The following is a 27,583-nucleotide window of genomic DNA, read 5'->3' as shown; positions in this document are numbered from 1 at the left end:
AACTGAAAGAAATATAGTTAACATCAAAAAAGCAAAACCAGTAGACCAGACGTTTGAATTCCACTCGAGGTTTGAATTTCCTGATATGCTATGAGAAGCATCGCGAGATCTAGGCTCACCCTGGTTCCCCATTCTCCTCGGCTGACCACAGTCTTATCTCTGCCTTTCTACTGTGATCTCCAGTTCTGTGCAGAGATAATGTGTCTTGAAATGGCTGCTGAAATGCGGGAGTGGGACGGGGTAATGTTAAGGGCTAGAAAAATGTCAGGCGAGTTCGAGGTGGATTGTTGCTTGAATCGACCAGAATTTACCTATACAGTGATTGCAGGTTTATATCCCTGCTCTTGAGGGTACCCAGCAAACATTTCTTTTCAGCTTGGACACCTGAAAGTCTGGGACATGCCACAACACTGTAAAGCAACTGTACTCCAATAAAAAATAATTAAAAAAAAGAAAATCTGGGGATACAGATGGTTTTCTGAACACGTGGATTTAAGAAGCTGCTTTAGGGTGATGACCGTTTATAGATCCATGAGGGCAGGATCAGATATCAATGGGTTTCGACCCCTCTCCTGAATATCCTGTCTTCTTACTGGTGATCTCCAGGCAGGTGGAAAAACTGCTTAAAATTTAGGTTTAACTGATACGTGGGAGAGTTTTGAAGAAAAGTTTTAAGTTCACAGTCTTTGACAGTAGTTCGAAGATTGGGGATGGAGGCTGCTCCTAGGCTCTTTGAGCAGATCTGGTGCCAGTCTGTCACCCAGTGAGAAGTCTCTGCTCCTTTGTTCGCCCTCTGCTGTGTTCTGACTTGCCTTAATTTTCTTTGCGGCACCTCTGAGGCAGTTTAGCAGCCAAATGTGACCCTCAAGGCAGGTACTCTTGTAAGAGTGTAAAAGCAATCTCTAGACATCTGTAAGTGGTGTTGATTTTTTTACATCCCTGATTTATCTGATCAAATGTTCCAAAAGAACATTACATATTACAACTTGTTTAACAGCCTACAACCAAGAGGAAAAAAAATATTGAAAGAGATGCTTAAAATATTATATGTGCAGTATCTTCTGCAGACATTACAAGAGGCAGGATCAGGGGAGACGTTCGAGATAATCTCGCCGCTGCACCCTTGACTTGCTGATGGGTCACGATTTTAACCTCACCTCGGTGTCGTAGTTGGAGTGTCAATTTTATTTGGCTGCTATGCGTATGTGACATCTTGTCTGAGAGATTTTAATTGTACCATTGAGTCAAACTGAAACTGTGGATAGCGATGCACTGAAATTACAGCCTCGGAACAAGGTTTAGTTTTAGATGGTTTCTTGTTTAGCGTTATTAACTATATGGAGGAATAAATGTCTTTTAAATATTTTAAAACATTACAAAACCCACCATGTAAAGTTGCCATGAGGCGGCCGAAAATAATCCGTGTGGCATTCAGGAGAGCAGCGGCTAATTGGCTGCTGCCTGAGAAAATGGTGCACTTGACGTCTCCTTAGCGCTGTGGGTTTGGCAGAAAGCCACATTTGGGGTCGGGCTGTTGTGAATGAAGCTGCATGTGGTTAGGGATGAGCTAAAGCCATGCACGTCTGAGGAGCCGGAGCCCATCGGGTAGCGCGCATGGTCCTCCCTCATCCCTCTGGCCTCCCAGCAGCTCACCACATGCTCATCCTTCCAGGAGCGAGCGCCCTGTGCCGCTTCCGCGATGCCTGTTTGTGCCCACACGGGAGTAGATCATGACTTTGGAACATTCTAGTAGATGGTTTCAAGTGCATGCCTGAAATTTTCCTCTGTTGCAGAAGGACTCTGGAGAAGAGGTAGAAGTTGAGGAGTTCTACGTGAAATACAAAAACTTGTAAGTACATTGTGATTTCTTTTTTTTTCCATGGAGGAATATATTTTCAATGTACCAGATTTTAAAAGGTAATCAGGAAGTTTTTTTAAAAAAAATTGGCACCGGGGAAATTCTGGTGTGGTTTTATTCAGTGCCATAGGCCGTTGCCCACTAACTTTTCCATCTTTGATAGTTTATGAACTTTATTTTCCTGCAAAATGTGTAATTGGTGTACAGGCTGACTAGCTTTTGTGTATAACCAAGAAGTTCTTTTTAGAGGGGATGAAAGCTCATACAGTAACAGAAAAGTGAGGAAAGTATTGTCATGCCTGCCTGACTCTGAGAATGAATTTTGCTCCGCGGGGCTCCCTGCCTTCATATTTCATTGGGATGCTTGGCACCCGAGATGAGAACTCTGCTCTCAGGCAGAGACTCTAGGAAATCGTGACATCACCCATGTTCTGAAATGCAGTGAGCTATGATTTTGTTGCTCCGTTTCCATTTCTGATTTTTGTCTAGTGAATTTGAATTGCATAACTCTTAAGAAAACTGCATGAAAAACCACCGTGAGTTGTTCTGGTTGTAGATGGAAGCTGGATACTAGGGCCAGGCACGCTCTGACGAGGCAACCTCGTTGGAAGCATCAATAGTCATCCTGCTGAGGAGGACAAATAACAATCACAGAACGAGGACAAAAATATTTATCGATAACATAAAAGTTAAATGTACTGTAAACTTTTAAAATGTACTTTAAGCTTTTTGAGGCAAGGAACTCAAGTACCGTATTAATAAATTCTAGGGTTAAAGAGAGGCTTTGGGGAGCTGTCAGAACAGCTTAAGAAAATTTACCCTACCCTCGAAAATAAAAGCATCAGGCCTCGTGGTTTCTGTCATTCCCCCCTATTGCAATTGGCACTGTGTTAATTAACGGATGCATTTCTGACGTTTGCGGGCAAAACCTTTTACCAGGTAAAAAGATGAAGGAGTCTCTTACCAGTGTTACTGTAAGAATTCAGTGAAATGAAAAATGCTCAGCAAACATTAGATGCTGTCATCGTTCTGTACTCAGAGCACGATGAGTTTACACATGTGCAAGTTATGCACATGGCATGGTTTCAGATAGTCTTATAAGGAGAGTGGAAAGACCAGATAAGGAGGAGAAAACGAAGTAAGCCGGAGAGACAGAGAGTTCTCTGGCCGGTTGATCAAATCACACTCAAAGCACAGAAGTTTAAGTATCGATTGCCAGGAAGTGGCACCACGAGACAGGCACCCGTCCCGGTCAGCGTGTGGCTGTGGGAGGTGAGGCGCTCGGTCTGTGGGAACCATCTCAAGTCGCCTGCGCACAGCCCCAGAGCTGGGCCCGGGCTCCCTGCCCAGGTGCCACTGCCGCCAGCCAGGGGAGGCGAGCCACCTGTCTGCCATCGGTCCCGTGAGATGAGGCAAAGCAGTGCTCAGAAGTAGCTTTCCTCTCTGATGTTATCGAGATCTAAGGGAAGTTAACGTTTCCATAAAATTAAAAGTTTTTCTTAACCTTTCATTTTGACATGATTTGAGATTTACAGAAAAATTGCAAAAACAGTGCAAAGAATTCCTGGTTTTCTTCTTATAATTAAAAAGTATCTTGTGGAAAGATGCTTTGAGACTATTACGCATGACAGTCGCTAAGTGGTGATTTAACAATTCCACTGTTCCTCCTGAATTTACTGGTCGGGCTTCTGCTGTTAGGAAGAGCTTTACCTTCTTACCTGTCTGCTTATTTATAGCTGTGTGGACTTGCGGAGTCTTCTTTCATTCAGTGCGTCATAGTTCCTTACCATCCTACCGTTACTTACTTGGCTCACATTATCCCAGATCTGGCTGGTGGGAGCCCCTGCAGGCTGTCTCCTCCCTTCCTTTTGTCTTGTCCCCATCCTTCTTCGAGCTCTTCCTTACTTTCTGGCACCAGAGGATGTTCCTAACCCATTTGCAACTTCCTATTTAAGTCCTGGAACCGATCGTTTCTCTAAGGAGCCTTGGTTGTTTTTTACTGGAGAAGGGCATTTAGAAACCAAGATTTGGGTACTAGGTGTGCTCATTGCTGCTGGAGGGGTCATTGCTTCCAGACCTCTCAGTGGATGGGGCTAGGAAGGGCATGCACGTGCACGTGTATATATGATATGTATGTATGTATGACATATATACCTACATATGTTCCACACACATATATGTTTGTTATATATACACACATGCACGTCTGTCTGCCTACCTCCCTGCCAACAAGGAAAACCAGTGCCTTTATAGTGATACTTCCAATGTATTTCAGTACCACGGGGTTCATTCTGTTCTTTCCCCTTCCAGTATTAATAACTCCATTCTTTCGACTATGAGAAACCTGGCTCCTGTTTTCCATAATATATTTTCTTATTTGTTAACCCTAGGGTGTATAGGAAGTGCTTTCAGAATTACTAGACCATATTTCTGTGAAAAAGAAGCCTGCTAACTAGCGTTCACTCAGTATTTGTTAGGAGTTCTTCTGTCTTTAGCCTGATGCTGTAGAGGCTAAATGCTTTTTCCAGTATTTCCTCAGGTTAGTTCTCCTCCCCGACCCCCTTCAGTGCAATGTTATTTGCTACTCAGTTTGGTTCATTAGTTTCTGTGTTTGGATTCCATTGTAGGCCGCCCCCACCCCCATCCTTGTTGATTTTCTTTTCTTTTTCTTTTTGCTTTTTTCCAAGTTCATGAAGTATTAACACGGTTCAGTAGTCAGAACTGTACGCAAAATGATGCCCAAAGAAGAGACGCCGTCCTCCCTTCCTTTCCACCTCATTCCTAACTTACCTTTTCATTAATCCCAGATTTATCCTTCCTGTAAGTTTTGGCATGAATGTGCAGATAGATACTGTTATTTCCCCTTCTTCCTTAAACACAAAGGAATAGCATCAGTACACATTTGCACTTTGCTGTTTTCACAATGCTACGTATGCTAAGTTATTCAACATCAGTTCATAGCGTCTTCCTCATTCTTTGTTACGACTGCCTAGTACTCCTTTGCAGGGCTGTGTCATAACTTATCCAGCCAGTCTCCTGGGTATGCCGGCATGTAAATGGCTTCTCATATTTCACAGTTACAGATAATGCTGCAATATATATTCTCATGCCTGTGTATTTGCGAATTGTTGGAGGCATAGCTTCAGGGTGAATTTTTAGAATAGGGATTGCTAGATCAAAAGGCATACATAAATGTAGTTCTGTTAGACATTGCAGAATTCCCTTCCAGAAGTGTTGTGTCAGTTTGCATTCCTACCAGCAATGTAGGAGAGCACCTGTTTCCCCACAGCCTTTCCAGTGTAGTGTGGTGTGTTTTTTTGTTGTTCTGTTTCTTGTTATTTTTACTTTTTGTGGGAAGTCGTATTTCAGTGTGGTTTTAATTAGCATTTTCTTTTATTGTGAGTGATTTAGAACATCTTTTCATAAATGTAACGACCACTTTTGTATCTTGTTCTGTCAATTATGTGTTCCTGTCTCTTGCCCATTTTTCTGTTGTGCTTCCCTCCGTTTTTAACAGTTCTTTGTATATGTGGGATATTGGTCCTTAATCTGCGTTATATGCTGCAGCTATCTTTTCCCAGTTTCCGTTGTCATTTGGCTTTATTTATTGTTGGTTATAGCATTGTAAGTTTTAAAAAGTGTTTTGTATATTGAGATTTATTAATCTTTCCTTTCATAGGTTCTGACTTTTGAATCATAGTTAGAAAGCCTTTTCCTACCCCCTGGTTAAAGAGGAATTTGCCATGTTTTCCTCTAGTACTTGAATGGTTTCATTTTCTCTGTTTATTAGGTGCTTGATCCACTGGTGTTTACTCTTGTATATGGGGTAAAGCATGACTCTAATTTTTTTATTGTTTTCCAAATATTGTTGTTCCAGCACCATTATTAAAAAGCCCATCTTTGCCCGGGTGATTTGAGATGCAGTCTTTATCGTGAACTGAAGATACATATTTATTGTATCCATATCTGTTACTTATTCTAATCCTTTGCTCTGTCTCTTCACGAGTCAGTAGCACACTATTTTACTTGTAGAGGATTTATAGTGTATTTTAATATCTGATTTATCTAGTTTCTCCTAAGATGTTTCCTTTTTAGTGTTTTCCTGGATGTTTTGCGTGTCTATTTTTATATAGAAATCTAGCATTCACTTGTCTAACTCCATTAAAATGGTTGTTTATATTTTTATTTACATTGTGTTAAATCACAAATTTATGATGTTGAGTCATGCTATCTAAAAACAAGGATGTCTTTCCAGTTGGTTCAACTTGATTTTCGTATCTTTTAGGAGGGTTTTAAATGCTTCCTCATGCAAGTTGCACACACTTCTTGTTAAATATATTACTAAGGATTTTGTCTTTGTTGATACCGTAAAAGAGGTTTTTCCCTAATGCGATTTCCTCTAAGTGGCTGTTATTTGTGTGAATGGAGACATTTGACTTCTGTCTGTTAATTTTATATCCTGCTGCATAACGGAATTATTTTATTTTATTATTTGAATTAGTTTCCTAATTGATTCTCTAGGGTTTTCCAGTTATGCAGTCATGGCATCTGCAAATAAAGATAGTTTTACTTCTTGTTTTCCAATTATCACTCCTCTTGTTGTCTTCTCTCATGTAATGGCATTGGCTAATGCCTGGAATATGATATTGAATAGTAGTGGAGATATGGGCACCCTTGCCTTGTTTCTGATCCTAGAGCAAAAATCCTGTGGTTTTTCTCCATTGAGTTAAAGCAGAGCCACTGCGAGAAAGTTTCAGCCCAGTTTATAAGAGGGAGAGCAGGGCTGGACGCAGCTGCTCAAGTGCCTGTGTCTCCCTTGTGGTCACCCTGGCAGTGCTTTACGGCAGGTTCACCTCAGCCGAGACAAGGGTGCTGACTGCACACATGCCTTTTTCTGTCCAATAATTAGGAGACTAGACTAGGTGATTTTTATAATATTTGGTTTCGGTTATAGCAGTATTGCAAATTATTTATTGAAAATTTGGAAATTACAAGTTGAAAGTAGAAGATAGAATACTTGCAATCTTACCACCCACAATGATCATTACTAACATTTTGATGCATTTTCGTCTAGTCTGTTTTCTCTCTCTCTCTCTCTCCCTCTGTGCGCAGGGTTTCTGTCAATTCATATCTGTACAAGGTATATGTATTTTAAAGTCCTTATCTCCCTTGGTCAATTGTAGAAGGACTAAATCAATCCTACCTATGAAAATGCATATTAGACGTTACATAAATACAAATGATGTGATATTTAATGTCAGAAGCCTTTTCCATATCGTTAATTATTTTTTGAGAGATTTTATAGTGGCTGCATAATTTCTAAGAGTAGTGGTACCTTGATTGTGAAAGCACCTCATTTCTTTTTAATGTCATCACCAGAAAGAGAAACAAGAGACAGTCGAGGCCATGGAGGGGGGTGGGGGGGTGGCAGAGAGAGGATGATAGTACAGAAGAATATTGAAATACCAAACGAAAGAATGTCAGAGGTACCATAAAACAGTAACTATATACCAGTGAGTCTTGGGGATGGACAAGGAAGGGTAGGGAGTATTCAAGTTCAGGTCAGAGAAGACACAGCAAATGCTCAGCATAGGCCTGTGGCAGGTCTGAATGGGAGACTAGCCAGTTGCAAGGAAGAGGGTAGACAGTAGGGAGTGAAAGATTCACAAGGGACCCCAAGGGGCATCAGTCCTCTCAGAGCTGGGAGACTGGAACTGACCAGGAGCTGGTTGGGGACAAGGGAGTTCCGGAGCTGGTGGAGGCCCTTTGCTGCCCGGCAGCTGTAGAAGGAGGGAGTTAGGTTTACCTTTGCTCTTTTAAATTTGAATTCTTTTACCTTGACAAAAACCTTTTATTTCTCAATTAATGATAAAAGGCTCAAAACAAATTCATAATTAAGGCCACCCTGTAGTGCTAATTGTTTTGTATTGAAGTGTAATCCATTCACTTATGAAAACAGCTTGTTACTAGGTCATTTCCTTTTCTTTTCTTTTCTTTTTTTTAATGGGAAGTGGGTAAGAGAACTGCAGGCCCAGGACAGAAGGCAAATTTTAGGCATTATTATTGATTTTCTTTTCTTATTCTCAAACATTAGTAGTTATATTGAACGTGGCTTGGCAACCTCTGTGAGTAATTAAACAGGTTATTATGTTAATTATCTGTTTAGTTCATTTGGGGGGGGAATGATAATGAATATGTATAATAAAAGATTAATTATCTTCTACCTGTTTCAAGGATATTATTTTGTTCTTTTAGCTCTTATCTTCATTGTCAGTGGGCATCTGTAGAAGATCTGGAAAAAGATAAGAGAATTCAGCAAAAGATTAAACGATTTAAGGCAAAGCAGGGCCAGAACAAATTCCTTTCAGAGGTATGGAAAACCTGGTTAATTTTCTAAAGTATTTACCTTTTTAAAATGTTCTGAATTTTGAATTTTAGGTCAGTATATTATTAAGAAAAACTAGTTTGCCTCATTTGGTGCTGTTACTTGCATATCGGTAACTGGTTATTGCTAAAATAATTTGTAAACAGGAAATTTCTCATTCTTCCTGTTGCTTAGTTCTAGAAGATACTGGTCCTTATGATATTATGTGGAAATATGATGGTACGATTAAATCTTGTAATGAAAATACAGTTAGTAGACAGTGAAAAAAGTAAGTAGACTAAAGTCCTATTAAGATTTTAGCAGGGTAAAAACGCTACAGTGAGTATTAAGTATAAGTTCTAGGATATAAAAGTTTCTTTCTGTTGGGGGAGGTGTGTGACAAATTTCTTCTGTTCAAGTCAGTGCCTAATTACAGAGAGTTTTCACTGAACTCCTTTTCACAGATTACGCACTGTGGTACAGGAGTTGATATAATATTCTGATACCTTTGCCTGCCCCCCTTTATCCTAGGTTATCAATCATGATGAGAAGGTACCCATACCTAGGGCAGGGAAGAAGTCCTGCATGTTTTACGAAGTGCCGGGTTCCCCTCCAGTGTAGTCAATTACATGGACAAAATGCTCTCACAGAGCGCTTCCTGGGGTCCCTGGGCTTGCGACCACCAATTTGCTTTCACTTTACAGCCTGAAGCAGATAAAAGAGAAACCTTCACATTGAAAGACTAAATTGGCTGATTTATTAGTTTTCCTCTCCATAAGGGAATTAACAGAATGCAAACTGTAAAGAAGTGTGAAATTGGATGGAAAATAATACCTGCTTCACGACCAACTTCACACACACCGACCCCTTGTTGCAGATGGGGGAACGGGGGACGGAAGAAAGTTCCATAGTTTTATGTCATAGAGTCAATCCTTATACCCTCAGGTGACAGGTCTGGGTTCTCCTGGAGTCTGATTTCCACGCCCCCAAAGGCATTATTGTAAGATCTGCACTGGATGGGAAATGAGGCGGAGGGGATTCCGCTAGACAGATGTGTCCGTGTCACCGAGCACCAGCCTCCTTGCCTGCAGTGGTCAGCACCAAGGGGTGCAGGTGCTTGGATGGGACTCACTCCCTCGTGTCCTGGGGAATATGTAGGTGATTCTTTCTTTGAAAGGACAGGTTCTGAGAAAATACTAGGAAGTTCTGTTTTTCATGCCCCTTAATGAAACTAAAGTTAAATGTTCGTGATATTGGGCAAGTTGAAATCCTTAGCTTCCTCCTAGAAAGAGACACTGTACGTTCTACTGATGTTTTTGTGCATCCGTGTTAGGGAAAGCAAAGAGTACAGTGGTTACCCCCACCCTGCTCCTTAGATCATGGTTCTGCTCATTAAATTTATTTGTGCTTCTTGGAGTCGGATGCCCTTCAGGGACGTGGGCCCGGCCCGAGGTGTGTAGTCTACCTTTTTGAGTCTGTCTCTGGGAATCACCTGTACCGAGGCTGAAATACATTAGCTTGCTGGTCACTTGGCAACTAGAGATCTCAAGTTTTGTCCTGAATGGAAGTAGCATAAACTTGAGTCTGAAGAGGTGATCTGAAGGTTAACAGAGAATGACACCAATTCTCTTCCCCTCTTTCTTTCTTACATACACACACGCACCCCCCGACCCCCACCCCCTGCTCACCACACACACTGTTTGTCATGTCCCGTAGATGGTCCTGGCTTCAGGTACCCCAGGGTTCTGCTTCTTTGGGATTTTTAGTTATGACCACCTTTGCATTCTCTGTTTCACCTTAGGCTTCCTTTTAAGTCACTGCAACTAAAATCTCTACTCAAAAAGATGATCAGAACTGGACATTATGTCACACGCATGGTGGCATAGATGGCTCGCTTGAAGGATAAACGTGTTTAGGAGTCAAGTTAAGGATTTTATGTCAGTAATGAAAGATTCTGTTTAAGAGCAAGTTGTCTTAGAGCTTTTATCAGAAGAGCCTAGTTTACGGGAAGTTCTAGTGCTTATGCTTTATATGAATAATACATAGATCTTGTGTACCTACGTCTAGAAGCTTTGACAAAGCCAGTGCATTAAATATATGAACATTTTAAATTAACGGAACATTTCAAAGGTTTTTTTGCCTTCGTCGTGAACTCTGTGTAAAGGCCTGAGGCAGTTGAAACACATTCTGGTATTTCTGGCTTTTGTTTTATAATTCACAGTTCAAAGCATCCAGACTGGGTGCTGTAAGTGGACCCAGGGGCCCAGGGAATGTTTGTTATCCTCAAGCCAACTGTGACCAAACGGCCCTTCAACCTGCAACTCAGGGGATACAAAGAGTATCTAAGTGGCTTGTAATATGTCTTTGCCAAGCATTTGAATGAAGTTATATTACTGATAAATTAATCTCTAGAAACACATAATAATGTGTCTTTTCTAACTTGTCTGACTCTGAGTGTGGCTTAGTCTGTAACTTCCTTTTGAGCCGCGTGCTGTTCTTTTACATGAGATAACTTTGCAGGCACGCAGCCTTACTTTAGTTTTGTAAAGATCGTTAATATATTGGCTAAAGAACCCAATTTTTTCAGCCTCATTTCTTTATCCTTAAGAGTTTTAGCCAAATGCTCTATGTTCAGTACAAATAAATCATTAGAACACTTAGATGAACGCCAAGACTGTGTTCAAATGAGGTACTAATACTGATTGGCAAAGACGACCAGCCATCATAAGCTCTGTTCACACCAAAATATGGAATTCACTGGTCTCAGCGTTTTTAGCTTTTGAATAACATTCTGCAAATGATGCTCTGAGGCATCAGACGACTCCAGTAGTTATGAGACTCCAACAGCACTGACTGTGCATGGCTCTGAGTCTTCATTGCAAGCTGTGGTTTCCAGAATGTCAAATGCATTGTGTGCCACAAGCCTTTTGGACTGCTCATTAGTGAATTATAATTTCACACTTCATTTAAAATATTCTTAAACATTTTCTCACAGTGAAAAGGTTTCACACAGTAATTAAAAGACCCAGTTAACAAAGTCTGAGAAGTCTGATTTCCTCATGGGGAGTGATTTTGCTAAATTGTAGCATTTCCATTAATATGATAGAACTTGCCGAATATAAATTGTGTATTGCCGTGACCCAAAATATTATTGCCTGATGAAGAGTGAAATAGTGTCTACTCTGAGGAGTTAAATAAACATTCTAACTTTTTTTCCTTTGGTGTAGATTGAAGATGAGCTTTTTAATCCAGATTACGTGGAGGTTGACCGGATAATGGACTTTGCACGTAGCACAGATGACCGGGGAGAGGTAACAGAAGATCATTTGTATTAGAAGCCAGTGACTCAGAGAGCTTATGTGTGCTTATGGAGAATGATGGTGGACTCCTCGATCTGGTTCTGGTCGGGGCCTTGGGTTATGACACACTTGCTCTAAACTTAACTGAAATTTATTGACTTACTATTAGTTTTAGGACTTTAATAATCACTGTAAATGTGTTGTTTTGTTTAGTCTGAGAGCTTTTTAAAAGAAATCAGTTTTCAGTGTGAAGCAAATAGACTTTTTGCACGGTTCCAGATACGATCAATAAAGGATTCAATGTATTTTGGTATAAATCTATTACGTAGCATGAATTTCCCTTATAAACTAAGAGTGCTCTTATAGCAGAATGCAGTGCAAAGATATTTAACATTGGACGTCCTTAGTGAAGCTGACGGACCTCATTTAATGTGGTGCACAGAAGATACTATAAAATCTTTCTCTTTATGAGATCCCAGTCTAGGCATGCCCAGGTTGCTTTGCAGAACCCTACGAGGCTGTTAAGGACAGTCGGTAGGGCATAAGAGTAAAGACAAGTCTAGTGACTTCTGAGCATTGTGTCTTAGTAAGTCTATGCCCACCCGCCATGAGGTATGTCATTCCTAGCTTCTTCCTGTAAATTAAACTTTGTAAAGGTTTGTATCTTGCTTGTCTAGTGAGTCTGCAGTGAACTCCCATTTTACTCCAAACTCTGTATCACGAGGTCCACGATGTTTCAGAGATCGTGTCTGTGACATGATGTTTACCTTTCTAGTTTTGCTAAGTTGTACTTTAAAAAAAAATTTTTTTTCCCCATCGTATATTTACCTAGTACAGCAAATGTCTGTAACATCACAACCAGGTCAGTGTACCTTGGTCCTGAGATGAAGATCAACAAACCAAAATATTTTCAAGAAGAAAGACAAAGGAAGTCCTATTGATCTGCGTTATCCAAACTGTTTTGCTCTGCAGTCTTTCTAGAGCTCAAACACATTATTTTAAAGTGATAGCGTGCAAATAGTATCTCTTTAAGAAGAAGGCAGAAATCCTAATAAATTGAAGTCTGTTTCTCATTCCTTAAGAAAGTAGCCAGTTAGGCAAATATGTAAACACACCAAGATGGGTTACCGCGTAAGTCTGAATCAGACGCCCGATGATTTGCACAGATAAGAACAAGGCTCAGATTCGGCTTTGTTATTTGCTAGCTGTGTCTGTGTACTTTTTTGGCTTTTGAACATGACTTACCAGTGGCTTAGATAAAAGTCAGTTTGTTCTGATAATATTCAGTAATATTACTTCCGGTTTAGACGTGAGACTCTGTAACTAAGGACTCCTCGTTCAGTGGTCATAGCTCTAAAACTTCTCCCAGCTCCATCTCACTGTGTCTGGGGTAGTGTCTGTCGGTAAGTGCAGTAGAGCATGAACCCAACTGTGCTGTGTTTAAACCCGGCCCAGCCCGTGACTCACTACCTGGTGAAGTGGTGCTCACTGCCTTATGAAGACAGCACGTGGGAGCTGAGGCAGGACATAGACCAAGCCAAGATCGAAGAGTTTGAGAAGCTGCTGTCCCGGGAGCCGGAAACAGAGCGCGTGGTAAGGAGGGCGAGTGGCGGTGGCTTTAATGTATGCGGTCTCTGAGAAACCACTAATGGGACTTTTACTATATTTGAAACAGGAGCGACCTCCTGCTGATGACTGGAAGAAATCGGAGAGTTCCAGGGAGTATAAAAACAATAACAAACTCAGGGAATACCAGTTGGAGGGAGTAAACTGGCTACTTTTCAATTGGTACAACATGTACGTAAAATGTGGGTTTTTTTCACTTAAAAGAAAAAAAAGCCTACAGTAGCTCTTTTGTCGTTATCTAAAGTATTGATCAAATATAGCTTAACATTTTAACTCGCTAATAGAAATTATTTTTAAAAAAAAGCAAACACTGGAAGTATGCTTAATATTTGTTTATTTAACACATATTAATATAGAGATTGCTAGAAGTGTGTAGCAATAATTTTTATGTCTTAGAGCATTTTGTTTGAAACTGTATTTTGTTGTATGTAAGGGAACATCTAAGGCATGCATTTATGAGTATGAAAGTACTGTCTTGTATGTATACTTACTAAAGTTTCCTTGTTTTATTTCCCTCCCAAAGGCGAAACTGCATTTTAGCAGATGAAATGGGTTTGGGAAAAACTATCCAGTCCATTACATTTCTCTATGAGATATATTTGAAAGGAATCCATGGCCCTTTTTTAGTAATTGCCCCATTGTCCACAATCCCCAACTGGGAAAGGGAATTCCGGACCTGGACAGAGTTGAACGTGGTTGTGTATCATGGGAGTCAAGCTAGTCGTCGGACCATTCAGTTGTATGAAATGTACTTCAAAGATCCCCAGGTAAAGCGTCACAGGCGGGCGGTCCTTAGGCTTATAGACATTTTAAGGCGTTGGATGTTAAAATGGTCTCAGACCTTTGGCAGGGGAGGTCTAGATTTTGCAGATAAGAGAATTTTGCTTTAGATTTCTTACCCAATTTGTGTTTGTCTTATAATTCGACATCTTTTGCTTGCAGCTCTTTATTTTTATAGCCTTGGTCATTCTAATTATTAGAATGAATGAAATTTCGTTTTACCTTGGATGACTGCTAAACATCATTTGATGTGTTGATATGCTAATTTGGTTTATTTTGCAAGCCCTAGAAGAAAGCGAAACAGAAAATGGAGTTTTTTAATGTGAATGGAAAGAATATTGTGTTATTTATTGTTGCTAGAAGTGAAAAATATTAGGTATGTGGTATTAACTGGTACATTGAATGAAATATGCCGAAAGGGGAGAATTTATACTTTGGCTCTTAGTAGCAACTGCTATGATTTTTAACTAATTTTAGTTACCTGTCTGCAATTATCCTATGATATTGACAGTGAAGCATTATAAATGACAAAGAAGGAAGAATAAATAGTATATGTGAAAATAGTTTTAAGCAATAGGTAGTAAATGGAAGTCCTATAGCTGGAAATAGGACAGGGTTTTGTTGTCTGTGTTTGTTTAGCTTGAGTGTAAAATCTGCCCTACAATTAAATACTTAAGGGAGAAAAAACCTAAAATCTATTTTGGTGTTGATCTTTAGATTTGGGAAATTGTTATAAGTTCTGTCCTGAGTTGAGTGTTCTTTTTGTGTTAGCACGTTAAAAGTGAAAAGCAAGTTACAGAAGTTTAGATACATAAATAAAAAGTTTTAGAAAGTAAAAACGGTTTAAAAAAGTTGTCTTAGTACATAATCTCTTTGGCCTTTCACCTTTTGGAGTCTGTAGGATGTAACTAGAATGGGCACAGTTAGTGACTCTTCACTGCGTGTGATCTGTAAGGAAATTGGGTTGGAAATTTTACTAACAATTTTCAGACTTCCTTGAAAAAGGTAAGGTTTTAAAACTCTGTTGTACCATAAGAGCTTAAAACCTCCAAAACACCTTGAAAACAAAGTATAAGTGTTACCTAGAATAAAGATGTCCCCAAGGGGATCAATACATATATTTTACTGCTGTTTATTCATCCTTAAAGTTATTAATGTAACCTTTAATGCTAAGTAATAATCCAGAGTTGTTCTTGTAGGGTCGAGTGATAAAGGGGTCCTATAAGTTTCATGCCATCATCACTACATTTGAGATGATTCTGACCGATTGTCCTGAGCTGCGGAATATTCCCTGGCGCTGCGTGGTCATTGATGAAGCCCACAGGCTGAAGAATCGGAACTGCAAGCTGTTGGAGGGACTCAAGCTGATGGACTTGGTCAGTGGTCATGTTGGCGATTCCCTTGACCCTGGATAGAATTGTCACTGACTCAGTATTCCCGTTGCTCTGAATCTGAATGATACCTTTGAAGGGTGTTTGCAAAACCAGTCAAACGCTGTGATGTATGCTCCTGCGCTTCCAGTGACTTAAAAGTCGCTGCCGTCTTCCTGATTCTCACGCTGTTGGCTGGTGTCTTTGCACGGTTGTATCACAGCAGAGGATAGTCATGGTATTTTTCACTGAAATGAGTTTCCAGTATTTGCTTTTCCCTTTTGTGTTTGTAAATACTGCCATTTCATAAGCTGTTGGGCCAAATGTTAGCTCCGTGATGATCATCCAGTTATATTCCAGGGCTCGTAGGTTTTGGCGTCCAGGGGCCAGGAGGACTTGTAGGTGCAAGTTCTCAGTAAGTTGAGCGGATATCTGGAATTGGTTCAGTTCACGCAGACACTTAGAAGTTTGGGGCATTGCAAGACCTTGCGTTTGATCTGGAATTGTAGACATGTCTATCCCATACTCTTCCAGCTTCCTAAGGGATAGTCAGGGCTTCCTGATTAGATTTTTCTAGATTTTTTTTCAGTAGGCATATCATAGGAAAACATATTGTAGAAGTGGTGGAATTTGACTGATTTTCCTTTCCACACTGCTGTATGATTTTCTAGCAGAAATTACTACATGACTCAGTCATCCTCAGGTTTCTTTTCTCTCTATAGTTTACACGGTGGGTTTTGATCACTTGTTTTTATTTTTAATGTACATTTAAGAAGCAAAGATATTGTTATTTAGCATGTCTTGGATGTTTTGATGCGCTTTTCAAAAATACAGAAAGATTTTTAAAATCCCTTTAGTGTTGACTTCTATAGATTATTTTGATCTCTTGTCAATCGAGAGTTTGAGATGGGAAGGAATATGCTGTATGTTCACGGCTTGTAAATTTCTTACTGAAGACTGGTACCACCGAAAAGAACACTTAAATGCTTTCTGTTGCAGCTGGTTCTTTGAAGCAGCTTCTTTTATTCCTAAATTAAGGGGATTGGATTAGCCAGCTATTCTTTTAATTAACAACAAACAAAAATCTAGTTTTGTTTAAAGGAAAAGGTCTGACTGAATTATCTTATTTAGGATGGGATTTCCCATCCTTAAGACCTTTCTCAGAGCAGTTTTGTATTATTTGTTGTTCAGTCCACAGAACGAATTAGAACACTTGTAAATGGTGAACAGTCTTGAAGACATGAATAACTATGCATGTGGAAAAGAGAAACTCTGTGGCTGTATTTGGTCTCTCTAGGTGATATTTTAGTCTTACATTGAAGTAAACCTATTAATGTTTAGGTGAACATTGATTCTCATGAAATATCTAACTGCGTCTTCTGAGTAGGGACCCATCTTCACAGTGGTCCATATAAGACACAGTTACGGCACCGTCTCCTGAAGGCTTAGATAGTCATCTCAGTTTATTTCAGTTGTTTTCTGTTATTAGTGTCTGTGCTCCCAGGTAGTAGATTCTTAACGGCAAAACAGCCCTTCATTGGTGAGCACAGTTCGTTTAACTGTCAACATCAAACAACCTAATTGTCGCTGGGAGATTTCAAAGGATTTTCTGTTGTTTATAGTAACACTTCATTGATGGATTAGAATTTGCTACCCAGATACTTTTTCTGTTACATATTGCAGTGTTCTCTAACCATTTTCACATAATGGCACATATAGAAAATGATATTTGTATATCATACTGGGGTAAGCTGAGAAGGCTGGCCACTACTGCAGGTGACTGGCCCTGGGGTCCTGACTGTCACAGCCGTGCCGGCTGCCCCAAGGACTTGGCGAACCTGTAACTCATTCATGTCTCACCATGGGAAGCTCTGATTAACAGATGAACAAAATCTTTCTTTTTTCTGATGATCAAGAATCTTTACTTTCACAAGAATTGTTTTCTAGATGGAACACATTATTATTGTTCAGAGTTAGAATATAATTATATTTGTCCAGTTCTGAAGAGCTCATTGCCTGGTCTTTAAGTCCTTACTTAAAATATCCATCACGAGAACTTATACACTGGCCACTTTTTGTTCATCTTTTCTAGAATAAGGCATGGTGCAAATAGCAAATAATAACTATATCCAGCTGTGGAGCAGGTCACAGGGAACTGCTGTTACCTGCACTGGACGCAGTTATGATGGAGGTGATGCGGGTTGTCTTTAAGTGCGTTCTGAGAAAGGGAGGACCAGTGAATGTTTTCAGCTCTCCCATCGCAGAGGAAATTCTTGTGAAGATGCTGGCATGAGGGGCATTTACGGTCCCCACTGTCCTCCACGGGAGCCCCGGGAGCAGGGCCATCTCCTTGTCCCTTCTTGACAAGGAGGGGACTCTCTGGAGGTGGCAGTAGTTCTTCGTGGATTCTGTTATCTCATCTTTCATTGTCAGGAGGCCTCACACAAATTAAAGACTCTGCTGAAATGAAATCAAATGGACGCCACTCCATCAGAGCTAAAAAGAATGGTAACGTTTTCAAGCCAAAAGCCTAGCTGCTGACATAGTTGAACTTGGAGATGATAAGCTTGGTAGCCCGTCTCTCACGTGACATTCTGTGACCCCTGTATATTAATTGTATGTTACATAATAGTTACTTTCAAAGGGAAACCTGGTTTTTTTTTGCTACCCATGCAGCCTTACCAAAGGGTCATATGTGTAATCATTCAGTGAAACTGGTTTTAAACAGCCCTTGAGGGGAAGCAGCATAAAAAAGTTCTTCCCCCCCCCCCAAATAAGTTAATTTTGAAATTAATAACTTAAAAGGCTTTTTCTGAAGTACTGATATTTGGTTAGCGGCTCAGCATTTCACTTGGTCACAAAGGATATAAAAAAAACCAGGAGACAGTCTTTAGTACCCACACAGCTCTCCCACGGCAATAACTCTTTTCCTGAATCTATGACAATATTTTAAATAATTCTTGGATGAAGTAATTTTGGACTTGAATATGTCAGGGACCATGGCCCAGGTTACTCACCGGTATGGTTATACGTTAGAAAATCCTGAATTGATTTGCAAGCTTCTTACTCTTTATGAATTTAATGAGTTGGAAGATGATGATGGTCTGTGTATCTTCCTGAATCAGAGACCCCTTATTCAAAAGGGAGCAAAGGAAGAATAAAAGCAAATTGAACTGCTTCACCTCGCTTTCAAAGTACTCCATTGACAGATAAGACACGGTAGGTACTGAGAAAAAGAGCATGCCCTTAGGTGTATCACCATCCAGGGTTTACTGAGCACATACTCTCCGCTCGGCAACCAGGCCTCATCGGACTTCCAGTTGAGTCAGAATATTGCTTTTGAACCTCCTAGAAGGTGTAGCCACTTTTTGAAATAGCTTTAGTAACTGGACTGTGTACCAGATGGCCAAAGTAGAAAATAACAAGGCCCTTCAGATTAATAAATTCACCGTCGTTAAGACTGGTCACCATGTCGGATACGTGGAAGTATGAGGACAAGGGTACAAATGCATAAGGAAAGCTGGAGAAAGAGCTCGTAAACAGGAAGAATTGCCTTAAAGAAATACGTACCTTGGTTCAAGGAGACAAAGTTAGAAATAGCATCTATTTAAAAAAAAAAACAAAAAAGTGATTGTGGTATTTAAAACCAAGCTGACCTCTTTGCTAGTTTGAAATGTTTGCAGAAAAAAATAGTTTTTCATGTGCTGTTGCCTGTGGAAGACCTTCTTTTGTCTCTGAAGTGAGTCATGCAGGAAGTAGACGGGGAGGGGAGAGCCCTGTCGGTGTGGAGAGCAGAGAGAAGCATGCGAGCTTTGTCTGAGCCTAGGGATTTGAGGAAAAGGCTTAAACTTTGGTGGGGAGAGAAGCCTCGAGATGTAGGGGACCTGCGAAGCCGCAGCACCAGAATGTTTCCTGGGACCTAAAAATCCCAGGAAAAAACAAAATGGCAAGACACGGTTACGGGGTCCGGGAGTCTGTCTGAAGCAGAGACCACATTTCTCGCGTCTCCGCCTTCGGCTCTAACTCCTGTATTTTACGCAGGGTGGGTGCTGGATTTCAGCGTTCCTGAGTGGAAGTCGGAAAATGCCTGTGTCGAGAGAGGCTCTGGTGTTAAGAGATGCGCTCTGTTACGATTTGCTCAGTTGCTCTCCTCGCACCCCTGTAGGAACACAAAGTGCTGCTGACAGGGACCCCGCTCCAGAACACCGTGGAAGAGCTCTTCAGCTTGCTTCACTTCCTGGAACCAGGTCGATTCCCTTCGGAAACCACCTTTATGCAAGAATTCGGTGATCTGAAAACCGAAGAACAGGTACTCACCAAGCCTCCTTTGTATCTCAGTCACGTCATTGAAGATTAACCCCCCGAAAGGGCAGAGCGTTAAGATTCAACCATTTAAAGATGTAAATTACATCCATTCCCCCCGCCCCCAGCCAACCTCAGTAGACCGGTGAGCTTTACACCCCCTTTCCTTGGACATTCTGAGTCTTCGTTAAGGTGGTGTTCTGATTGGTTTGTTTGTCCCTTTGCCCTCCGGAAGGGCTGTCGAGATGCATAGAGAGGTTCCATAACTGTTCATGTACTTCTCAGCCGCTGTGCTATTGAGTTTGGTGGTTTTGCCATGCATGCTTTTGGCTGTAGTGTCAGAAGCTGCTGAAATTTGTCGAGCCGTTTCCCTCCTGGAGTTCTGAGGTTCTAGTCTTATTTCTTACTCGGTCACATTGCTTACTTTTCTTGAGTCTACATATGTTCATTTAGAAACATGGGTCCTAACTACCTTGCAGGATTTCTGTGAGAAATAAATACGGTATTGCATATGAAAAGTGGTCGGTTATTTCATACATCGTGAGAGTTATGTTGGTGTTGGTTATTAGGCTGTATTTGAGATAAACACGGAGATACGCTTGAAATCTTGGTCTTCATGTGCCCCCTCCCCTAACTTACTGTCTAAAACCTCTTAGCTTAGTTCAAAGTGGAGTCTGTTTTGTTTTGTTTTGCTTTTCTTAAAATAAGAGCTGTCGGGTGTGCAGTATCCTATTGCCAGTCAACAGAAAAGAACAGAGAGGGACGTCCCTGCACGCTCATTGGTGCAGGGACCGGACAGCTCCTTGGCTTCCTCACGCTTTCTATCAGCTCTTTCTAGAAAGGAAGAGAATTGAAGTGTGGCACTCCCATGACATTGTCTCTTCCTTCCTCATCATCACAAAGGCTTAAGACACACAGAAGGGAAAACTAACGGAATAAGTGGGGTTCTTTTCTGCTGTGTTGTACCGTTCAAGCCTTCTGGCTGTTCAGGACTCCTGGGCAAGCGAAGTAGCCCATCGGAAATTGGCCACGCAACCTTTATGCGCTTCTGTTATGACATCTGTAATGTAAGATCAGTGCTTCCATACCCTTCCTGGGCTTTGACAAATGAAAATGAATGGTAAATACGAGAATCGTGGTTTTTCATGTTAGTATATATTATACCATGCAAGCAAGTCATGATACCGGTATTTACTTGAGGTCCTTTTTTAGGTGCAAAAACTCCAGGCTATTCTAAAGCCAATGATGTTGAGACGTCTCAAAGAGGACGTGGAAAAGAACTTGGCCCCCAAGGAAGAAACGATCATCGAAGTCGAGCTAACAAACATTCAGAAGAAATATTACCGAGCCATCCTTGAGAAGAATTTTACGTTTCTTTCCAAAGGTGGTGGTCAAGCTAACGTACCCAACCTTTTAAACACTATGATGGAATTACGGAAGTGCTGCAATCATCCCTACCTTATTAACGGTAAGCTGCCCGCCTGGCACCTTGTTTCAGTAATTGTCCAAACCCCAGAAATCCTTTTCTCCCTCCAGACTGATGATGTTACGGTTCATAATCATCCCAGTGTGGGCTTCATCATCTTCCTATTCTTCACAAAGCCTCCTTCTCTGTAGCCGAGGGTGCAGATCTGTTGTCCCCACCGATCCCTGAAGCAGGACCTCCACTCACCTTTCCTGTGTCTGCATTTCACCCCTTGAAGGGAGGTGTTGCTGCTTGGTGGCTAGAAGTCATCAAACATGGTAACAGTTAAAGAGAAATTAGCCCCTGATTGAGGTTTCCCTGCTCTGTATGTGTGTGTGTTTAGGTCAGAGAAGTTAAAGAGCAGCTTTGGGGTGAGAGGCAGCTGTCAGCTGTCTCAAGACTTTGATGGGAGAAAAGTTCTTGCAGTCTTGAGGCCTCTAGCATCCTTTCTCTAAGAGTGAGAGGTTATCTCGAGTGTTGATAATAGTTGGTTCCTGGTGCTGACGGATGCTTCATGGTCTTCCTGTTTTCTTAACTAAATTGATAGTGTTATGAACTGATATGAGTAAAAACCTGTATCGTACCCTTCCAAAAATCATTAGAGGAACAAAGCTTTCATGCCTATGATGTGTAAGATACTCTGGGGAATACAAGAACCTTCAGTTGGTGAGGGATTGAGATTAGGAAAGCTGTTAGAAAGCGATGGCATTGAGACAAGGATTTTGCCCGTCAGGGTTAGAAAAAGAAAGGGCATTTAGGCTGATGTAATCACATGAACAAAGAGAAGGAGGCAAGAGAACAAAGGGGGAACCTGCCCAAAGTATAAAGGACGCGTAAGAAACGGTGGGACAGTGAACCTTAGACACAGTGGGACCTTGTGGGAAGCCCAGATGCTAGCTCGTGGAATTTGGGTGAAGCTTGGAAATGATTAGAGATGTGATTCAGGATTGATCTGGCAACACGGTATGAAACGGACGGGAGAAGGGAACGACATACAAGCAGAGAGCCCCGCTAGGAGGCGACTGCTGTAGTCCAGGCCGGAGTTAATACGGGTTAAAGAAAAGTGATGGCCAGCTAAATCAGGGTGCTTGTGTGCAACTGTAATTGGCCAGCAATTCAGCTAGGTTCCTTTCCAGGGGAGAAGGAACAAAGCCAGGTTTGTCATTATCACACTCCATGAGGTCCAAGCACAGCTAAATTAAAGAGTTCCTCGTCTCTCCCCGTTGCGTAGCTACACACGTACCGACCACCTCACATCCAGAAGTTGCAGTTACTAAACGACAGAGTAGTCCCCACCTGGGACTGTCTCGACGCAGCACATGAGGTCGTGGCTGTGGTGTGACATCAGTGGATGTCTTGTTCAAACTTTGCACTCGTAGCTTGGTCTTTAAAGAGAGTATCACGTGTGATCATTGCCTCTTTAATGCTGCCAGCCTGCTAATTGCCATGTGTTTAAGAGCCTGTGAGGCCACTGTGGCGAGTGTCACCAGCCTGGTTCTGAGCTGGGGAGATGAGGTTGGGGCTGAAGGTGGTTGATGGTATGAGTAAAACTCTGGTGCATGGACACACGCACGTGAGAGAGACACACACACACGTTTTCATTTAATGTCTGTAAAAATAAAAAAAAAAAAAATGAGGCACGGTAGCTTCCAAGGGGAAAGAAAAGGCACTAACAAAAGCTGAAATGCTGTAGCAGGACGTGTGGGAAAGGAATGTCTCCCCAGTGGCTGGTAGAAATCCGCCCTAGTCCCATCAGTTTACCTTGTCGGTTTACACGCTAATCACGTGCCTTGAGCACTCTGAAGGGGGCAGCCCACCCCAAACCACGGCCCAGAGGTCCCCTCCCTGGCTGACGGCTCTCCGGGGTCATCCTGTGTCACTCCCTGTTGGCAGAGGTCCTGAGGACTTCCCAGGTGTGGATCCGTGGCTGTTGTTCTGATCGGTCACACCTCGAGGTCAGCTTTTCTGTCCTGACAGCAAGTTACAAGGTATCTGTTAAGCAGGCATCCTTACATGCCTTCGCGTTGGGAAATGATAGTAAAAAAAAATACACACATGGACGCACCGGGTGCTACAGCTGCCCAGATGACCTATGTAAAGGTTGTGTTTCAGAGGTTGACCCAGGCCCAGGACTGTCTGTTCTCATCCACAACCTGGAGAAGGAAGGACAGAAGTACTGACCCAATGCCAGCTCCACGCTCATTTATCGAGCAGTTACAGGAGGCTTTCAGTTTTGAAAATTAAACTGACATTTGGGTTGGTTGTGAAAGAGCAAAGCAGCCCCGGTCAAATGAAAGTTCAGTTCAACAAAGCACAACATTTCTGTGATCGTGGACAAGAGAAGCAACTGTTTGTGTAGTTTGAGAGCGATAACATCAGCAAAGCGGAAAAAACATTAGAAGTGATTGTAGAACACAAACTGTACATAAATGAGAAATGTTTCTAATATGTACTGAGACTTTTAAGAGCATCGAACAGTGTTAGGCGACCATAATAAACGCTTGGTAAGTGTTGCTAGTTGTTTTTCTTGCTAAAAGTTGAGCAGGTAACTGTATGTTGCTGTATGTGAGAGTGAAAATGATGTTGAAGACTTGGTAGGGGCCCCGATGTTTCAGGGCGACTTACGCATCCTCTGTTGGTGGTGGGGCGAGGACGGTGGAGAGCCGTGGGCAGAAAGAAGACAAGACTGAGCTCACGTGATGGAATGAATTTCAGAGAGAAAATGGTAATCTGCAAAAGAAAATAGTTTCTTGGGCTTCCCTGGTGGCTCAGTGGTTAAGAATCCGCCTGCCAATGCAGGGGACACGGGTTCGAGCCCTGGTTCGGGAAGATCCCACATGCCACAGAGCAACTAAGCCCGTGGGCCACAACTACTGAGCCCGCGAGCCACAACTACTGAAGCCCGCGCGCCTAGAGCCCGTGCTCCGCAACAAGAGAAGCCATCGCAATGAGAAGCCCGCGCACCGCAACGAGAGTAGCCCCTGCTCGCTGCTGCTAGAGAAAGCCAGCACGCAGCAATGAAGACCCATAAATAAATAAATTAAATAAATAAGTAAAATTTAAAAAGAAAAGAATTTCTTGTTTGTTTGCGGCTAATATGGCCAGGTGACATTGCAGCTCCTGCCCTCACAGTGACCATCTGTTTAAGGAAACAGACTTCCACACTTCTTCAAGTTATCTCTGACACACACACACACACACACTTTTAAATGTAAATGCAGGACTTTAGGGCAGTGCCAACGGTGTATTTGGGCTTATCATAACCTATTTCCAGTTAATTTTCTGATTTGATATTTACAAATCTAGCATCAAGGTAAATCTTTAACTGGTGAACTTGCAAATTCGGCCTTGTAATGACTCAGAAGGGAGGTGCTGCCTTCCTCCCCAGCTCCTTCCCTGCCCTCTTGTCTTCAGCTCTTCTGGGCATCATACAGTGCAACAGGAACCACACAGGAAATATGTCTGCTGATACGATATTTCTAAATGAAGTGTTCTTAGTGTCCACTGGCTGCCACTCTAAGAACCTAAATTCACAGCAAAGAGCTGAATTGATTAATTCAGGAGGAACTTCTGTCAGATAAGAAAAAGTGTATTTTAATTCTGGCCACTTTTGATGACATGAGAAATCATTGGTAATATTGAAAAAACAGGAAAGTTATTTTTGTCATATAAATAAATTTAAAATGAAAAAATTAAATTTACTAATTAGACTGAACTTATATTTTCAAATTTTTTACTAAAATAACTCAAACATGTTTATTTTGTCAAAACGATTGTTTCATTTTTAAAAGCTATTCGCCGACCATTAGCTTAAGCTAAAATGCTGTATTTTGATTATGGACTGTAATCCTAATATGAGCAAAAAATAACTGCCCAGATATTATGAGTGGAATCTATTTCTGACTTGCAGAGCTTTTAGTATATTATCCAACAAGAAAAAACTTTTTGAAAAGACCTAATGTAATATATGGATGTAAATCTGTTTCTCCTGTCTCCTGAGGGCCTTCTTGTCCTGAATCCAGAACCTAGATTTCTAAATTTCTTGCCTTGAAAAACATTATTCAACTTTACACAAGAGTATTTATTTAAGAATATTCTTTATTCAAGAATATTCCTGCCGATTCTCTTAAACAGCATTTTGGTTTTTACCTTTTCCTAGTAAAACCTTTGCCATTTGTTTCACTTAGATTAACATCCTGAACATTAGCGTTTTATTCATGTGGAAGGGGGAGGGAGAGACAGCAGTTTGGACCCAGCCGGCATTTTCTGCCAGGCCCTTCCTGAGAAGTAGCGATGCACTTTGCGCGGACCTCAGTGCCCGGTCCGGGCATTAGTGACTTTAATCTGGTCTCAGTAAGATCCTTTGTTGATTAATAATGAACAAGCTGTGTTTCAGTGTGTGACCGTGTCATGACTTAACTTGCCCAAGTGCCCTGAAAACGGGAATGGAGGGCACTTCTGCCCCACCCACTGCTGTGTGCCACCGTTCTGTCCTCACGGCTCTGGTGGCCCAGCTCACGTGACCTTTACACCCTGTGAGGGTCCCGTATCCCCATCCTGTGCATAGTTCGTTCACGTTTAAAACCAGTGGTAAGAAGAGTAGTTTAAAGTTCCTGGTACGGTTTAAGGCTGAGGACAAATCCCATTAGATGGTTTTGTTTGTATTTTCCAAAGGATAGGTGACCACCCCTCTGTCCCCAGGGGAGAGGGGCTGGCTGAGCACAGCTGCCGGCCCTGATTGACCCCCCCGCCGGCCAGCGCGGCCGAACCCCTGCCGCCTAATTCTAGTTAAGCCACCTAAGCGGCTGCAGGCAGCTCAGCCTGCTGCTCCCTGAGCCAGCGCGTCTGGGGTCAGGGGAGGAGGTGGAAGGGCTTCCATCCCTGGGAAGGTGCCTCTCTCTCCAGGCTTCTCTCTGATGCAGCCAGGTCTTGGAGCAAAGCAGAGGTCTCTTGTGGGGCGATGAGAAAAAGAGGGTTAGGTATAGAAGTCTTTCATGAAACAGAGGTCAGTTTTTGTTTTTTTAAAGCTTTGGATAATTCAGGGTAGAATTTTTGTACCTTAGGAACTCACCAGTTGAGAATGAACGTGGAGGGAGCTGCAGAGACCGCAGTAAAGATATGCTCAGGCACCCTGAGAAATCCCTAAAATGACCCTGGAAAATGGGCTTCCTGTTGTCGCAGCCCTTTTGGCTGTACTAATGTGCAGTTGGATACACAGACGTCTGCCCTTGCACCGTAACTGTTAGAACCCTGTTCCCTTGTCTCTTCGTTTCAGAACAGATTCTGTTATTTGTGTTTATATTCAGCTAGTAAACAGTTCTTCCTTTCTTTAGCATTTTAGGTTCCAGGTTTTCTGTAGGTATCTGGCCCTTGGCTTGTTTCTGCCACTTCTGGCGTGACAGTCTGTTGTTGAAATTCAGTTTCTACAGACAGCAAACATTTGTTTGTTGGAAAATGTGGGGTTTTCCCCCCCCCACAAACGCCTAAATGTGCTGCGCTTAAAACTTTGATCCCTTCTGTACTTCCACGGTTCTGTGTAGACCCTCCTTGGAGCCCGTGGACGGATGTGTGTTCATAAACACGCGTGCGGCCTCCCGGCCCTTACAGTTTGCAGTGGGTTTCGAAAGCAGGTTCACCGTTCTTACTACTAAAAACAGTATTCCACACCGTAACAGAATATTACAGCGTTCCCATTATGCTCTCCAATCTCTGCAGGTGCTGAAGAGAAGATTTTGGAAGAGTTTAAAGAAACACACAATGCCGACTCTCCAGATTTTCAGCTCCAGGCGATGATCCAGGCTGCTGGGAAGCTCGTGCTGATTGACAAGCTGCTGCCGAAGCTGAAGGCCGGCGGCCACAGGGTGCTCATCTTCTCCCAGATGGTGCGCTGCCTGGACATCCTGGAAGACTACCTCATTCAGAGACGGTGAGGGCCGCGCACCGGGCTGGCGAGCTGGGGTCAGAAGACGGGGCTCCACGCGCTTTGCCTCCAAGTGGCGTCGGGGGGGAGTTGTTTTTTTTTTATATATAATTTTTTTGGCTACACGGCACGGCATGCGGGATCTTAGCCCCCTGACCAGGGATCAAACCCGTGCCCCCTGCAGTGGAAGCTCGGCGTCTTAACCACTGGACCGCCAGGGAAGTCCCTTGAAGTGGCGTTTATAGTAAAGGGGATGGAGTAGGGGACATGTGTCACACCTCTTTTTAAAAGCTGTAGATGGGCATGACGGCTATTCCATGCGACACGTGCTTTTGTGGGCAGTTCTGCTTTCCACTTCTTTCCTTTGGCTAGGCGAGAATAGTTCTTACCGAAAATTGAAATTGTTTGTTGTTTCACTGTTGGAGGTGTCAGCCCTTTTCAGACACTGGAGAGGAAGCAGCAGGAACTTTAATCTTTGGGGCATTCGACCAGTTGTATGAAAAACTACAACAACACCTATTTGCTCTGAAATTATTTCTGATAAATAATGCCATCCTGTTAATATATATCCCATATTATAGTACTTGCTTTGAAACACC

The 27,583-nt window shown here is 42.1% G+C and overlaps 1 protein-coding gene across 4 annotated transcripts in view; it reads left to right on the top strand.

Moving 5' to 3' along the window:
- CHD7 (chromodomain helicase DNA binding protein 7) overlaps positions 1-27,583 on the top strand; it is a 178,469-nt gene that overhangs the window by 121,676 nt on the left and 29,210 nt on the right. For all 4 annotated transcript variants that reach the window (XM_079901672.1, XM_079901671.1, XM_079901669.1 and 1 more), the window contains exons 7-16: positions 1,794-1,849; positions 8,114-8,228; positions 11,450-11,533; positions 12,977-13,114; positions 13,197-13,318; positions 13,671-13,914; positions 15,127-15,303; positions 19,463-19,606; positions 20,812-21,067; positions 26,780-26,990. In XM_079901672.1, the coding sequence (XP_079757798.1) occupies positions 1,794-1,849; positions 8,114-8,228; positions 11,450-11,533; positions 12,977-13,114; positions 13,197-13,318; positions 13,671-13,914; positions 15,127-15,303; positions 19,463-19,606; positions 20,812-21,067; positions 26,780-26,990 (1,547 nt within the window). The remainder of the gene's footprint in view (positions 1-1,793; positions 1,850-8,113; positions 8,229-11,449; positions 11,534-12,976; positions 13,115-13,196; positions 13,319-13,670; positions 13,915-15,126; positions 15,304-19,462; positions 19,607-20,811; positions 21,068-26,779; positions 26,991-27,583) is intronic.

Source organism: Stenella coeruleoalba, assembly GCF_951394435.1.
Source record: "Stenella coeruleoalba genome assembly, chromosome: 17".
Lineage (NCBI taxonomy): Eukaryota > Metazoa > Chordata > Mammalia > Artiodactyla > Delphinidae > Stenella > Stenella coeruleoalba.
The sequence above is the reverse complement of the archived record's forward strand: the minus strand, read 5'-3'. Positions and strand labels throughout refer to the sequence as shown.